The sequence below is a fragment of the Stenella coeruleoalba genome, assembly GCF_951394435.1.
Source record: "Stenella coeruleoalba genome assembly, chromosome: 1".
Classification (NCBI taxonomy): domain Eukaryota; kingdom Metazoa; phylum Chordata; class Mammalia; order Artiodactyla; family Delphinidae; genus Stenella; species Stenella coeruleoalba.
Genome location: NC_137169.1, coordinates 64,546,269 through 64,562,121, shown reverse-complemented (window position 1 = coordinate 64,562,121; position 15,853 = coordinate 64,546,269). Strand labels below are relative to the sequence as shown.

Below are 15,853 nucleotides of genomic sequence, written 5' to 3'. Positions count from 1 at the left end.
CTTTAATCATTTAGACCTGTAATTATTGAATAACTGATAGTGATGGGTCAACATTAACACTGAATACTACTTGCATTTAAATAACTGGAATTTTATGTTTAAAAAGGTATCCTATAGGTACTGTTCATTAAGACTATTTTGTGCTAAGTGCTGTGCTAAATATTTTACATGAATTATCTGATTTACTTCAAAAAACCTTAAAAAAAAGCAGGTACTTTTAATCTCCATTTCACTAGTAAAGAAACGTGGAAATGATGAGACTGAGTAACTCACACAGCCAGAAACTGGTGGAGCCAAGACGCAAAATTCAGAGCCTGGATTTTGGAAAAAAACAATATAACATTTCTCCAAATCAGCCAATGTCCACTTATCTAAAATTAAAGCGAGTCCCCCCAATAAAAGGATTTTGTTTCCTTAAGAATGTACATTTTGGAGGCATTTACCTTGAGCTCTTCATCTTATCCTATTTTTTAGCCTCTGTTTTTTGTTTTACTTTTAAACGGAGGAAATTAAAATGGACATTTTCTAATTTTACCCAAATTTACCTCTCTCCTTCCTGGATTGACTCCCCCAATCCACTTCCAGGCCTTTTGCTTGTTTCCAATTCATCCCCTTCCTCTTCCATGAGACTCTCCTATTCCATGAGACTCTCCTACTTCGGCAGCCTTCACTGAGCTCTTTATTTTATGAAACTCTATCATTCAGTAGTTGATTTTGCACTCATTGTTTCATGTGTGTTAAATTTTGCCCCTCAGGCTAATTTAATAACACACAAATTAATTATACTACAAAAGCTAGGACTGTATGTTGTCTTTGTTATTCCTCACAGAGGTAATTTCCTAAAGATATTTTGTGAATATTAAGCAGTTACTTGATTAACACCAAGAATACTAAAATACTTTGGTTAGTGCCACGATATCTAGTTACATTTATACTATATGATTATTACTGGAATTTTATTAAAAACATTGTATAGAGTTAGCTGCATTATGTAGATATAGAACATATAATATTTTAAATAGATGTGTAATGAAAGCTATCAGAACATATAAAATCTAGTCCACAATGTTGGGAGATTTAAGAGCCAAAAATTAAACTGGCTAACTATTTTATTTTGTTTTTTCAATAAGGGTGTTATTAAATAATACTTTTAAAGCGCTCCTTTGCATCCTCAGTATTTACATTAAAACTCTGCCATTATTCTGAAGTAAAATTTCATTGCTTACTACTGTTTCTTTCCTCCACCACCAGGCTCCTTTATTTTCCATCCCTTTATTTTGATAACCTGACCCTGTGTTATTCAAAAACATGCTTTGTAGCATGAGGAGTATCAGAATTAGATATTTCATCCAGCAAACAAGAAATGTGCATTAAAAATGATAATGACATGATAGATTCCTTGGAACAATCTATTGAAAAGCCAGAAAGCACTTCATCTTCAAAAGTGTAAGAGGCATATTGTGACCACTGAATCCTAGACACTGGTACATCCTTTTTATTGACATGATTAAGAATCTCGCTGTTAGTGTTTGGATGTGTTTCATTTGAACCTGCCTGCACCTGTTCCCAGAGGGCAAACAATTGCCCGGGCTGTCACTCTTGTGACAAGTCGGCCCCATTTAAACTGCCAGTGAGCAATTGCATCGGCCCGCCTTGATGAATACCCTGTGCTGAGCAGCCTGCAAGTGATGGAGTGCCAGGGACTGCATGCCCACTAAGAGAGGACCCTGCTTTAGGAATGATGTGTGAGACTTCCCATCGTTTAAAAAGAATGACAGATTCCTTTTCTCTGTGTTTGTGTTGGCAACCCCAGGAGCTAATTCACCAGTTGAAAATATATTGTCATAGATGAATGTTATAAAGTTGAGGGGAAAAGTGTCATGTTGCTGAGAATAGACTTTTAGGGACAGTTTGGATGATAGTACCTATGAGTAAGAGGTAAAGACTAAGTAGCTCCTTGTGAGAAAGAGAACGGGGGGAAGGGGAGAGAGAGAGAGAGAGAGAGAGAGAGAGAGAATCTGTTCTCAGAATACAAAGAAAAGAACATAAGAATTAAAGTGAAATTTTTTTCTAGTAAGAAAGATAGTATTTTACTTGTGCTATTTTTCAGTCTGTTGAATAAGTAGGCCTTAAAGACTTTGAAAATCTCAGAATCACAAAAATATTCTGTTTACTTGATTTACTGACTTCCAGTATCTCACTCTTCCTTTCTGGGCCTGACTATGGGCTTGAAGGGATGCATATGAGGGAAGCCTGCTCCTTCTGTGTTGAAATTGTACATGCTATGAGACCACGCTCTGTGGACTTCAGTGTCACTTGACTCCTCCTCGGACCAGAGAGGGTTAGGGGAAGATTGTAGGCAGCTTTTGGCTAGAATCTATGTCTGTGATGTTTTGCATGATTAGTCACATTTTAATTTTTCTTAATTGTAAGAATTCCTCAATTCATCTTCACTTTTGGATTGTTGAAGTAGGAAGTCATGGCTTTCAGGTGAATACTTAAATGCAGCAGCATCTTTTAGTTCACATAAAATACTTTTCTATGAGGTATTTCTCTACAGTTTTGAATCTGCCCTGTACATAGAGATGGCACTACTGAGGCACTCAATAAAATCTTGTGAAATGCATGGCTGGTTGACTAGATTAATGGACAAATGTAAAAAGATTTAAGCAGCAAAATGTGATACATGATTTGATTATATTCTCGGTATTTTAAGTATTTAGAAAATCCAGTTAAAGGTAAATAAGGAGGAACTTTTAAGCTTTCTTCTTCTCCTCCTGCCTTTACTTTAGATATATATATATATACACAAAGTAATGTATATATTTGTCTCATTGGTAAATTGATAATGAATTACCAGTATGAGGACATATGTTCTCCCTTACACCAAATAACTAGTTACTGTTCATGGATGGAATTCAGTGATTTCTGCTTCTATTGTCATTAAGCATACACTCATTTGATGATATTTATTGAGTACAAAGCACTTGTCTAATCAGGTATTATTGTACATGAAAATATTGACCAAACCATAGTATCTAATATAAATATGAACAGATTTTAGTGAACTCATGAGTATAATCTACAACTGTTAATATAAGGAATAGTAGGACATAAAAATTCATATGTCAAGGCTAATTTGAAGAAAATAGGTGTGACACTTATGCAGATTTTTCTGTGAAACCTTGGACCAAGGAATTGGGAAAGAGACATAATTTGTGTTAGAACTCAGAGCAATTTTGGGTCCACTGGGTTGAGATACATGGTGTGTTATTGGAGTGATCTAAATTTTTAACTGAATTTTCATATTTGAGTTTGTGAACTTAAATCGAGGTGTCTCTATGGGCTTCAAGCTAGTAAGCTAAAAACAAAGTAGTTAAAATCAGGACATTAGTGGAGGAAATAATGAATTTAAACTGTAGTAAAACAATGCATCATGCTAGTGGGTGAAGGAATGATTGAAAACTGAGGTCAGGACTTGTCACTGGTTCAAAACAAACTACGTAGCTATGGATCTCAATAAGAGTACAACAGCTTCTGAGAGAGCTACCCACGGTCACTGTTAAGAGAATGAACAAATACCTTAATAAATATGTGTAGTTGATTTATTGTACTCATGCCAAAGGAAGCAATGTCTGTCTAGAGTGTGTAATCTCTATGGAAGCAGGGATCTGGCCTGCTTTTTACTCCATTGTGTCCTCAATACCAGAACATTGCCTGAAACATAGGATGTGCTCAATGTGCATTTAGTGAATGAATGAATCTCTGTAAGTGGCTAGGAAGATGGAGGACAACTCAGGACCTCAGTTACGGAGAGAGAGCAGAGTTCATCCTGAATTTGCTGGACTGGTGCTGACTATGGATGTGTGTGTGTGTGGTTGGTACCTTTGGTCAGGTGTATATCAAATTGACTAGGCAGGCAGTGCAAACAGTGGAGATTACTGACACATATATAGTAGAATATGTAAAACTATTTTCCGTTTGTCATCCTGGAGTGGTAACAGTGGAAATCTAGCTAAGAGAAGCAATAGTGGGTTCATGACAGTGGGTGCCCTCTGTTTGAAGGCCTTTTGGCAGATAGAGTGGTCTTGGTTTTAATACAATGGGTCATTACAAAAGAAGCATTTTACAAAAATTGCTCCTTTATAGCTAATGGACGTTGGGTATTATTTAACTTCCGTGGGCCTTACTTTCTAGATCTAGAAAAAGAAGGTAACTAACTACTCCATGGGATTAAATGAGATGTTTGTAAAGTGCTTACCTCAGTGCTTGGTAGAGTAGGTGCATAATCATGATCAGGTTTTATTTTTTTCCTCAATAAATGGTAACTGTGACTACTATGCTTAATGTGATATACAGGGTGAAATCACAAGAAAGAAATTTATTAGAATATACTTATCATGTATGATATCAGAGAGAGAAGAAGACTGAAAATCATAAAGCAATGATTATTTGATTTGGTGAGATTAATTTTTATCAGGTAATTTCTGCAATGATTTATGGATAGCAATAATTGGAATTGATTCCCATTTTATAGCCAAGAAAACAGAGCCTTAGAGAAGTTAAGTAGCATAACCAAAGTCAAAGCTAATGAGTAGCTTAGTCATGATTGGAACACCTAAGTTTGTCTTACAGAAAAACATAGTATTTTCTCTCAAGTTCATGTTGCATGAAATAGTAGTGACGGAAAAGAAGGAATAGTTATCAATGAACAGTTATGATGACATGAAAAGAGAAAACAGTGAAGGATTGGGGACTGATTGAATGTGGAAAGAGAAAAGTCAGAGATCCTGCTTAGGGTGTAGAACCATGGCACCAAACACACTGGCTTTGTCCAAGGACTCAGGCAGTGGGTGCAGATCAGGTCCCTACCGTGAAGACCAAGGGCAGATTCTTAGCATCAGTACCTGGAGGGAGCACTGGAGAGAGAAATGGAATTTGGTAGGAGGCAGAGCTGTTTCCTAACATACCTCCAAGACAACTTTTTCCCTCCTAATGAAAAAAAAAAATTACAATTTACATATCGGCCCTAAAATTCCTTTATATAAAACGTTCCTTTATATGAAAGTTTTCACATAAAAACTTTATTTCTAAGAGAATATATAAAATTAGTGTAGAAAATCCCATTCCATGGCCCTAAAGCATTTTGAGCTTTTTTGTAGGCACAGCCTGGCCCCAGTGTCTGTATGAAAATGAGAGTGAGAAATGAGAGTGAAATGAAATTATACAGGGAGGTTAGAGAGAAATTTGAAAACTGAAATGAGTTTCTATGGGAGGTCAGGTAGCCTTGCCACTCAGCGGCCATTCATTCACCTGATCTTTCTTAAGGACTGACTCAAAATTGAACCAGAGCATGTTTCAGCCTTTGAAATAAAATAATACAATTAATAGAAGCTGCTAAAGAAAGAGGAGCACTCATTTTTTAAATTATGTGAACAACTCTCAGAGCCAAAAGTGAGAGTCCTGGTGTCAACACTCAGATGGTAGATACGGATATTTTTGGACGTGCAGAACCATTATAACATTGTATCCTAGCTAATTGTGCAATTAATGAAAACCACTGATCAAACAAACCACTAGCACACTGGGAGTTGTTTTTCTTTTTTAAAAAACAAATGTGAGGTGCTTAAGAGAGGGGGAAATCATAGTCCCTGAAATTTCTGAACTAGTACAAATAAGATAGAGAACGACTGTCCTTGATCTGTACGTTCCCCACCGAGAGACAGCACATCCAGATCTTATACAATGGAGATAAAGAATGAGTGGCTGAAGTATGTGATTCCTTTGAGAAACAGTGGTCATCTGGTGCCTGTCAAGGTAGTTGGAAGATAAGAACAAATGGAATTGTACTTAAGGGGTTCTGTTGCTTAAAGGCTTTTTGGAGTTTATTTTTTTACTGCTGTGTAGAATCTCTCACATCTTTGTGGGAACTCAGTATGTCTCAGTGACTATACTTAAAATGCTAAGCCCTGTCATGGAGAGCCACTGGGGCTAGAGGGAAGAGGATAAGAGTAAAGACAGGTATTTCTTCCCTTAAACTCTGCCTCAGCTGCTACAGCCATCTGGGTAGCTGACAAGCAGAAAGAAACATAAACAGAAAAAAGAATCAGGAGCGCACAGAGAGGAGCAAACAAGAAAGCTAAGAAGCTTGTAAGTATGGGCTATTTCACTTGAAAAATATATTCTATAAAAAAATTATAAACACAGGTCTATTTGGTTAAAAAAAATGAAAGGCAAGTTTGTATTTTTCTGGCCCAAGGCAGTGCATCTTCCTTACAGTGTCAGTGTGTGTGTGTTACTTTCTTGGAGATTTAAAGAAGTTTTTGTGGGTAATAAATACGAAACCATTTTTGGCTCTGGTAAGTTTCCAGACTGCATGTCTGTAGCATCACATCAATGTACTGCATAGATAGCCTAGAATCTCTTTTGCCGATTCTGTATGCCCATCTCCAGCTTCTGCATCCTCTGTCTTCTTCAGAGGACAGCCCTGGGCTACTGGGTTTGCTTCACCCTCAGGCACAAAGAGCAAGGGAGTGCCAAGAGTTCATGTTCCCCCCAGGGTGGCCTGTAGCTATGTCTGACTGGAGCAGAGTATGGAAGCCCAGCTCCTTCCTCAAGGGAAGAAAAATTCTAATATAATTTAGACTTCAGAGGTTCCCATGGGATCAGGCTGAGGCTGAGATGTTGCTTGAAATAGCTCTCTTGATTGACTTCTTCCCTTCCCTGCCCTGCTTTACCCACACCCAGAAGAGTTTCTCTTGGAGCATATTTTTAATACATCACTGGAACTTGAGTCCTCATCTCAGTGTCTGCTTCTGGGGAACCCATAAAAAAGACCAGATCTCACACACACACACACACACACACATGCACACAGACACACACACACACAAGCATTATCTCAAAGTATTAAGTATCTAGGTATTATGCAAATGCATAGATATTCTTACCATACCGAGCTACCAGGGTGTACCAGTATGGCGGGTGTTACAGTAGATAAAAATTTAAACTTTATGCACAGAGAATACTGTGGATACATCCAAGATGATAATGAGATAAGTGCTCTTGCTGAACAAGTGAAAGATTATTCAATTTCTTCTGTAACAAAATAGATACTAACAAAGGTTTTCCAGTGAAATGGCTTTCAACAAATAAACAAATACAATTGGTTTTCAGTTAAATATGACTTCGTATTGAAAATTGTATAGACTCACAGATTACATAGGTCTTTCTTTATCATGACGATTATGTGGACTCTATGGGGAAAGGGTATCAAATCTACTAAACTATATTAAAAATTTTAGTATGATTAATTACTAGCATAATTCCCACAATTATTATTATTAAATTTCCCTTTATGGACAAGCAATGATGTTGTCATTTTTAATTTTTGTAGATATAAGAACTGCTTCATCAACCTCATCCAAAAGTCACCCATATTCTAGTTGCAGTGAGGATGAATCTGCACTGGGGGACAGGGAAGCCCACGCTGAGAACAGTCCAAATGAAAGTGTCCGAAGTCCATCTTCCCAGGAGTTGAGTGAAAATGATGAGCCAGGAAAAACCCACCTTCCACTTGAGAATTCTCTAGAAATCGAAACTGAAGACCAAGAAATAATAAAAGTAGATGTGGAGACCAAGCCTCTGCCAATAGAGGAAAACTTGGAGAATGTTCTTGAAGAAGAAGCAGAGAAAGGAACCCGAGTGATTGCAGAGGGCTTATCTGAGAAGTCCAGGGAACATGTTTCCAAGGAAGACAAGGAAAAGAGTAAGAGTAACCTTTGGGAAGGAAGCGCTGCTAAGGTGAAGGACAAAAAGGCAGGTCCCCGTAGGATGGATAAAGGTGGTAAGTATGGCCATTGAGTTGACCTGCCATTGTCTCTATGCATGGAAGCTGATCTTGGTCATTGCACTCTGCCAAAGCTTGGGAAATACTATTGTGATAATGCCGGAGGGATTCAACTTTTTCCTATTTCTCTCTGTGTCACATGATCATACGTGTATTTTCAGCTTGTTTTCCTTTACTGCATTTAAAAAATTACTTGATAATTCTTAAGTAGCCTGTTTCCTATTTTCTGTAAATTCCTTCCTATGACAGTTCTATCTCAAGAATCAAATAAAGCACAATACATGTCTGAAGGCAAGGGTGTGTGTAGCTTTTTAGAAGTTATTTAGTATTAGCAATGCTATTTGTTCTTATCCAAATATGCATTTATATGTACATGTAGCTAACATTGATAGGTGCTTGCTACGTGCTGGTGCTAAACACTTACATATATTAACTCGTCTAATCCTCACAACAGCCCAATATCCCCATGAGTTAGGTTCTATTATCATTATCTCCTTTTTACAGATGACAAAACTGTGGTTTGTAGAGGTTAAGTAAGATGTCAAGCATCATACAGCTAATAAGAAGCATTCCTAGGATTTGAATTCAGGGAGAGTGGTGCCAGTTTCTAAAGGTTTCCAATTTTATCTGTGCAATAGGAATTTATAGTTAAATAAAAATTTCATAGAAAACTCCAAACTGCACTTTAAGTTCTCTGAAACGGAGTAACTTTCTGATCCATGGGTTTCTTGGGTGTGTTAGGCAGTTCCATTTGACATAGAAAGTCTTGAAGCATGTCCTAGGATGATCAGGCCCCAGTACCTTAGACACATGGAAGGTCTGATACTTTTCTCAACCTTAGGAGGACAGTTAAAGGATTGAGCTGTGTCCTGTGGATGGCCGGTTGTGCCTGCAGCTATTTGGCTCTCACATAGTACGCTGTGCCCTATAACTTGTATCTCAGGCCTTTCCCTAATCTCTCCCATCTGTCTACCCTGCCAACATGGTGGGAATTCTTTTTGACTCCAAGGTAAAATTTGTTGTCACATTTTAATAGTACTAAAATTCATCTACGTTTGAAAACTTATGAATGCTTTTAATGTCTATAACATTTATTTTAGAAACTTAAAAGCTGTTATTAAACCACTGGTACCTACAGCTAAGAATTGAGGATGTTGAATAGTTATCTTTCCATTCAGTCATTATCATTAACCTTCTACTATGCACTGTGGTCAATAAGAAATGTGTAAGAGAGGGTTCCTTCCATAAAATGTTAAGAGGAAGGCTTGGCACGCCAATAACTGGACAAGGTCAGTAGTCACATGTAAAACCAGAGAGGGTACACATGTTATGGGGCTTCAAAGGAAGAGAAGACTCATTTGATGAAGTCACCTTGAAAGTTTTCGTGAAGGACATATTTGAGGAAGGCTTTAAAGGTTAGATAAGATTTTGAAGGTGGAATGGAGGAGGATAAAGCATGCCAAACAGCAGGAAGTAGCAAGGGATATAACCTTGGAATACGTTAAACAAAAACTCTAGAATGAGCAGTTTGACAAACTTCAGCCCACGAGCCAAATCTGGCCTACCACCTTTTCTTTTTGTATTGCCTGTGAGTGAAGAATGTTTTTTTCTCTTTTCTTTTCTTTCATTTTTAAAAGGTTGGAAAAAATCAAAAGAAGAAGAATATGTGATATGTGAAAATTATATTAAATTCACATTTCAGTGCCAGAAAATAAAGTTTTATTGGACTAGAGTCATGCTTATTTATTTACATATTCTTAGTGGCTGCTTTTGCTCTACAAGGGCAGAGTTAGGTAGTTGCAACAGAGACCCTATGGCCCACGAAGCCCTAAGGATTCACTGTTTGGCCCTTTACAGAAAAAGTTTGCCAACCTCTGCCTTAGAATTATAACATTAAGACCCCCAAAATTTTCAAAATGATTTTGCCATATGTGAGTAAAGATTCTTATTACCATACATTTGAAGCCCCTTTATAAAATAATTCAAATTTTTGATCTCGGATTTTATCATTCAATTCTGGTACATGTAATGTATAATCTAGAAAATTTGTACAATTTGGCAAACTGCTGACCAAAAAGGTACGGATGTTAAAGTTCAGTAGCAACATTGACATTATTACTAGTATTTCTTTTATTTCCACTTCAGAAAACTAGATTGTTTACCTGGATTTATGGAAGTAGACAACTTTTTGTAAAATAAGATGCACATGATATAGGTTGAAATTAGGGGATAAATAGAATAACAGAAGTATTCGACTAGGATCATATCACTTGGAAGAGAGTGAGGTTTTTTTTGTGGTACTCGGGCCTCTCACTGTTGTGGCCTCTCCCGTTGCGGAGCACAGGCTCCGGACGTGCAGGCCCAGCGGCCATGGCTCACGGGCCTAGCCGCTCCGCGGCATGTGGGATCTTCCCGGACCGGGACACAAACCCATGTCCCCTGCATCGGCAGGCGGACTCTCAACCACTGCGCCACCAGGGAAGCCCGAGAGTGGGTTTTATTTTCCCCCCTCTGGATTTGTGAAATGAAGAGTGTATAGGTTTATTATTTTTCTCAACTATTATGGGAAACTTGTGTTCTTGACTTGGTGACATCTATAATTTTAAAACATTTTGTTATTATCTTTTCATTGAGGTGGGTTCAACACTAGATGACAACGTTTATGATTATTTATCTCTCTTATGCTCTAATATATGTACCAAACCTCTTTATCAGTGTTTATTTTTCATTAACAGCTTATGAAATAACATTTAGAAAATAGAGAAAAGATGGCTTAAAATTATCTATAGATTTATCACACACAAAAATCACCTTTAACATATGGTCAGTCTTTTTATTTCTAAAGTTAGAGTTTACAAGTTATGTTTTCATATTTCCATACAATGTTATATTTTGCTTTTTATTCTTAACCTTATACCATAAGTATTTTTATGTTATTATGTAATCTTCATGAATATGTTTAATGTCTGTGTATTATTCCATTCTGTGGTTTGTTCATAATGTAAACATTTCCCTATTTTTCCTATTTTTACTACTACTAGTAGTACTCTAGTATCTTATTACCTATGATAATTTGAAATTAATAATTATTTTCTTAGGCTAGGTTCCAAGAAGTTTACTTTCTGGATCAAAGGTAATAGACATTTTAAGGTTTTTGAAAAAAAATTTTTTCTTTGAAAAGATTGGTTGAAAAGTTTATACAGAACAGATGAGAATAAGATGAAAGCTAAAGGCTTCCTTCCCTGGCCTTTATTCTTTTTCCTGAGAGATAGATAACTGTGGAAAAGTTTTTTTGTGTGCATGATTCCAGAAAATTTTCTCTATATACACACATATATAAGTGCATTCATATATTATATATATACAGACTTATTTTTATATACAGATGGAAACATGATACATTTTTGTTTTACAACTTGCTTTTTTCACTTAACACTGTATCCTGAATATCTTTTTATATCAGCACATATAACTGTACTTTTATTCTTATTTACTGTATATGTTATGCCATTGTATTGCCTTGGTATCATAACTTTGCAACTTTTCTTAAAAATATGTTGCCTTCTTTGTAAGAACTGGTAGATTTGTTCTATGGTCCATCTTCCACAAAAGAACAAAATTTCTCTATTACAGAGGCCCAGAGGCAGAGTGAATAAAGTACAGTGGAAAATAAGATATTAATAAGCAAAATAAAACAAAGACCATGTAAAATATTCAGAACGATGTAGAAGGATTATGGTACCAAAACCTAAGGATTAGTAGATTATGACAGCTGGGTGCTAATGTTTTTAAAATAAACTCAAGGAAATGATGCAATAAATTTGTAAATATTTAGAATAATAGACTAAAGGAAGTGACAGATATTCTCAAAAGCCTTTATATTCCTAAGAAAATTTCAGATAAAATAAGCCAGGTCTTGAAAGTATCGTGAGTTATATTGATATTGATGCCAAGCAAAGAGGTTATGGTGGTTCCTCCTCCTTAACTGGGCCTTCAGTAAGGTGGCTGAGGGAGAGAGGGATAGAATCAAAGTTATATGCTTGAAATGAAGGTCATTTAGGTCACAGCTTATATGAGTTAGATCAGAAGGCTGGTGAAGATTGAAACGTGTGTATTTTATTTAGCTCCCTGATTAGAACCTTAGATTGCAGTGAAATGGGGGCTGAGATAATGTGTAAAAGATTCTATCTCATTTTGTATAGCACTGAATTAATCAATTTCAAGTAGACCTAGAATAAAAATTGTGATTATGTTAAGAATAAGTCTATGGACTGAAAAAATGATGTACAATGAATGATGTTTTGTTGAGTCTAAGTTAATACAACTTAATCTGAATTGTTTTCACTTAAGATCATAGTAACGGATAAATTTGTAAAGTACTACAGTCAATGCCTTCTTACCTTTCAGGCTGATAACATAAAATGATAACTTCCTTCTAACTATTTTATAATATGTCACACTTAATTGGGCTTTGTCCAGTCCACCAACAAATCAGGTGAATTTATATAAAAGATATGTCATATGCAGTGAAGTGGATAAGGTAAAAGATTATAATTGCTAGCTACAATGAGATAGTGCCCTTGAGAGTTAATTCAGTATTATAGGGCATAGTGTTATTTTTGTGTGTTTATTTTTCTCTGTTATTTTTAATTTAAGCTGTCTTAATGCATTGTGACACATGGTGTTCTAATGATGGAACAATTCATGTGGATTTGTGAAATTAATATAATTTATACATTATGAATATAAATAATATATTAAGAATAAAGTATCATATAGTATAAAGTAAAATGTATGTAGAAGTAGGCATTTTATACTTTTACATATGAATCAGTGGAAGTCATAGTGCTTGGCCAGGTAATATAGACCTAAAAATTGTTAGGACTAAAGTAAAATGCAATTTTATCATCACATAGGCAGGATAGAATGGTCTCGATGAAAGAACAAGAAAATCACGTGTTATGAGTTGCAGTCTAAATACAATTTCTGAATGAATTGTGAAAGCATATAGCTGTTTGTTTCAATAGATTTCTTCTGAAATATTTGTTAGGTATCTGCTTTATGCCACACTGTCCCTGGTGTGAACATAACGAAGTCCTTCCCTATATGGGAGATTATATTCAAGGAGGAGATGTGCCTAACAAGTGAAAGATAAACATGTAATGGGGCATCTGGGCTAAGTGCTAGCAGAAAAGAAAGTCAAGGTAAGGACATAGAGTGATGGTTTGAGGAAGGGGTAGTATTTTTTAGGGCTGTCCTCTCTCAGTGAGGGGACATTTGAGCAAAGACCAGAATGAGGTGCAGGGGTGAGCCACTCTGTCATGTGAAGAAGGAGCACAGGAAGCAGAAGGCCGAGCAAATGCACAGAGTCTAAATTGGGAGCATCGTTGTTGAGTGAAGAATTTGGAAGGAGGTCAGTGTGACAGGAGCAGAATGGACAAGCCAGAGACTGGAGGAAATGAGGTCAGAGGGAAAAACTTATAGGCCGTTGGGAGGAGTTTATTCTGAGGTAGGAAGCCATTGGAAAAATTAGTGCATACAAATGACATGAGCTGAAAGTTTTGAAAAGATTCTTGCTACTGTGTGGAGGACAGAATTTAGCTTTCTGAGTATGTTATCTTCGAACAGCTGTGGTCTTGAGTTGTGATTAATCCTGGATCTTTGTAAGCAATGTTTCAATGACAAAGGTAACACAGGAACATCTTTACTGTATAGGTAGATGATGTAAGTCATGAATTTTGTCATAGTGAGTTGTTGGGAAGATAATTGATTGGCTACACAAAGAATGATCAAAGAACACGCATAGTTTTCAAGGTGACTGGGAACTTGGAATAAACCTGCATATATATTTACTCAGCTTTTATTGCCTTCTTATGTTCTTAAAATTCAAATGAAAAGTTCTTGGCAAAACGTTCTTCTGATATAGAATTGCTCAAAATACTTAGCATTTTTAAAAAAAAACATGTTTATTGGCATATAATTGCTTTATAATGGTGTGTTAGTTTCTGCTGTATAACAAATTGAATCAGCTATGCATATACATATATCCCCATATCTCCTCCCTCTTGCGTCTCCCTCCCACCCCTCTAGGAGGACACAAAGCACTGAGGTGATCTCCCTGTGCTATGCAGCTGCTTCCCACTAGCAATATGTTTTACCTTTGGTAGTGTATATATGTTCACGTTACTCTCTCACTTCCTGCCAGCTTACCCTTCTCCCTCCCCATGTCCTCAAGTCCATCCTCTACGTCTGTGTCTTTATTCCTGTCCTGCCCCTAGGTTCTTCAGAACCATTTATTTTTTTTTAGATTCCATATATATGTGTTAGCATATGGTATTGGTTTTTCTCTTTCTGACTTACTTCACTCTGTATGACAGACTCTAGGTCCATCCACCTCACTACAAACAAATCAATTTTGTTTCTTTTTATGGCTGAGTAATATTCCATTGTATATATATGCCACATCTTCTTTATCCATTCATCTATCGATGGACACTTAGGTTGCTTCCATGTCCTGGCTATTGTAAATAGAGCTCCAATGAACATTGTGGTACATGATTCTTTTTGAATTATGGTTTTCTCAGGGTATATGCCCAGTAGTGGAATTGCTCGGTTGTATGGTAGTTCAATTTTTAGTTTTTGAGGAACCTCCATACTGGCTGTATCAAGTTACATTACCACCAACAGTGCAAGAGGGTTCCCTTTCTCCACACTCTCTCCAGCATTTACTGTTTGTACATTTTTTGATGATGGCCATTCTGACCAGTGTGAGGTGATACCTCATTGTAGTTTTGGTTTGCATTTCTCTAATGATTAGTGATGTTGAGCATCCTTTCATGTGTTTGTTGGCAATCTCTATATCTTTGGAGAAATGTCTATTTAGGTCTTCTGCCCATTCTTGGATTGTGTTGTTTGATTTTTTGATATTCAGCTGCATGAGCTGCTTGTAAATTTTGGAGATTAATCCTTTGTCAGTTGCTTCGTTTGCAAATATTTTCTCCCATTCTGAGGGTTTTCTGTTTGTCTTGTTTATGGTTTCCTTTGTTGTGCAAAAGCTTTTAAGTTTCACTAGGTCCCATTTGTTTATTTTTGTTTTTATTTCCATTTCTCTCAGAGGTGGGTCAAAAAGGATCTTGCTATGATTTATGTCATGGAGTGTTCTACCGATGTTTTCCTCTAAGAGTTTTATAGTGTCTGGCCTTACATTTAGGTCTTTAATCCATTTTGAGTTTATTTTTGTGTATGGTGTTTGTTAGGGAGTGTTCTAATTTCATTCTTTTACATGTAGCTGTCCAGTTTAACCAGCACCACTTATTGAAGTGGCTGTCTTTTCTCCATTGTATATTATTGCCTCCTTTATCAAAGATAAGGTGACCATATGTGCGTGGGTGTGTCTCTGGGCTTTCTATCCTGTTCCAGTGATCTATATTTCTGTTTTTGTGCCAGCACCATACTGTCTTGATTACTGTAGCTTTGTAGTATAGTCTGGAGTCTGAGAGCCTGATTCCTCCAGCTCCATTTTTCGTTCTCAAGATTGCTTTGGCTATTCAGGGTCTTTTGTGTTTCCATGCAAATTGTGAAATTTTTTGTTCTAGTTCTGTGAAGAATGCCATTGGTAGTTTGATAGGCATTGCATTGAATCTGTAGATTGCTTTGGGTAGTATAGTCATTTTCACACTGTTGATTCTTCCAATCCAAGAACATGGAATATCTCTGCATCTGTTTGTATCATCTTTAATTTCTTTCATCATTGTCTTATAGTTTTCTCCATACAGGTCTTTTGTCTCCTTAGGTAGGTTTATTCCTAGATATTTTATTCTTTTTGTTGCAGTGGTAAATGAGACTGTTTCCTTAATTTATCTTTCAGATTTTTCATCATTAGTGTAGAGGAATGCATGAGAGTTCTGTGCATTAATTTTATAACCTGCTACTTTAACAAATTCATTGATTAGCTCTAGTAGTTTTCTGGTAGCATCTTTAGGATTCTCTATGTATAGTATCATG

General features: G+C 36.5%; 1 protein-coding gene across 1 annotated transcript in view; it reads left to right on the top strand.

Annotated features, from left to right (window-relative positions):
* Positions 1-15,853, top strand: part of ERICH3 (glutamate rich 3) — a gene marked incomplete at both ends in the record, with an annotated part of 145,727 nt that overhangs the window by 116,473 nt on the left and 13,401 nt on the right. The window contains 1 exon segment of the mRNA XM_079924004.1: positions 7,397-7,846. Coding sequence (XP_079780130.1) covers positions 7,397-7,846 — 450 coding nt within the window.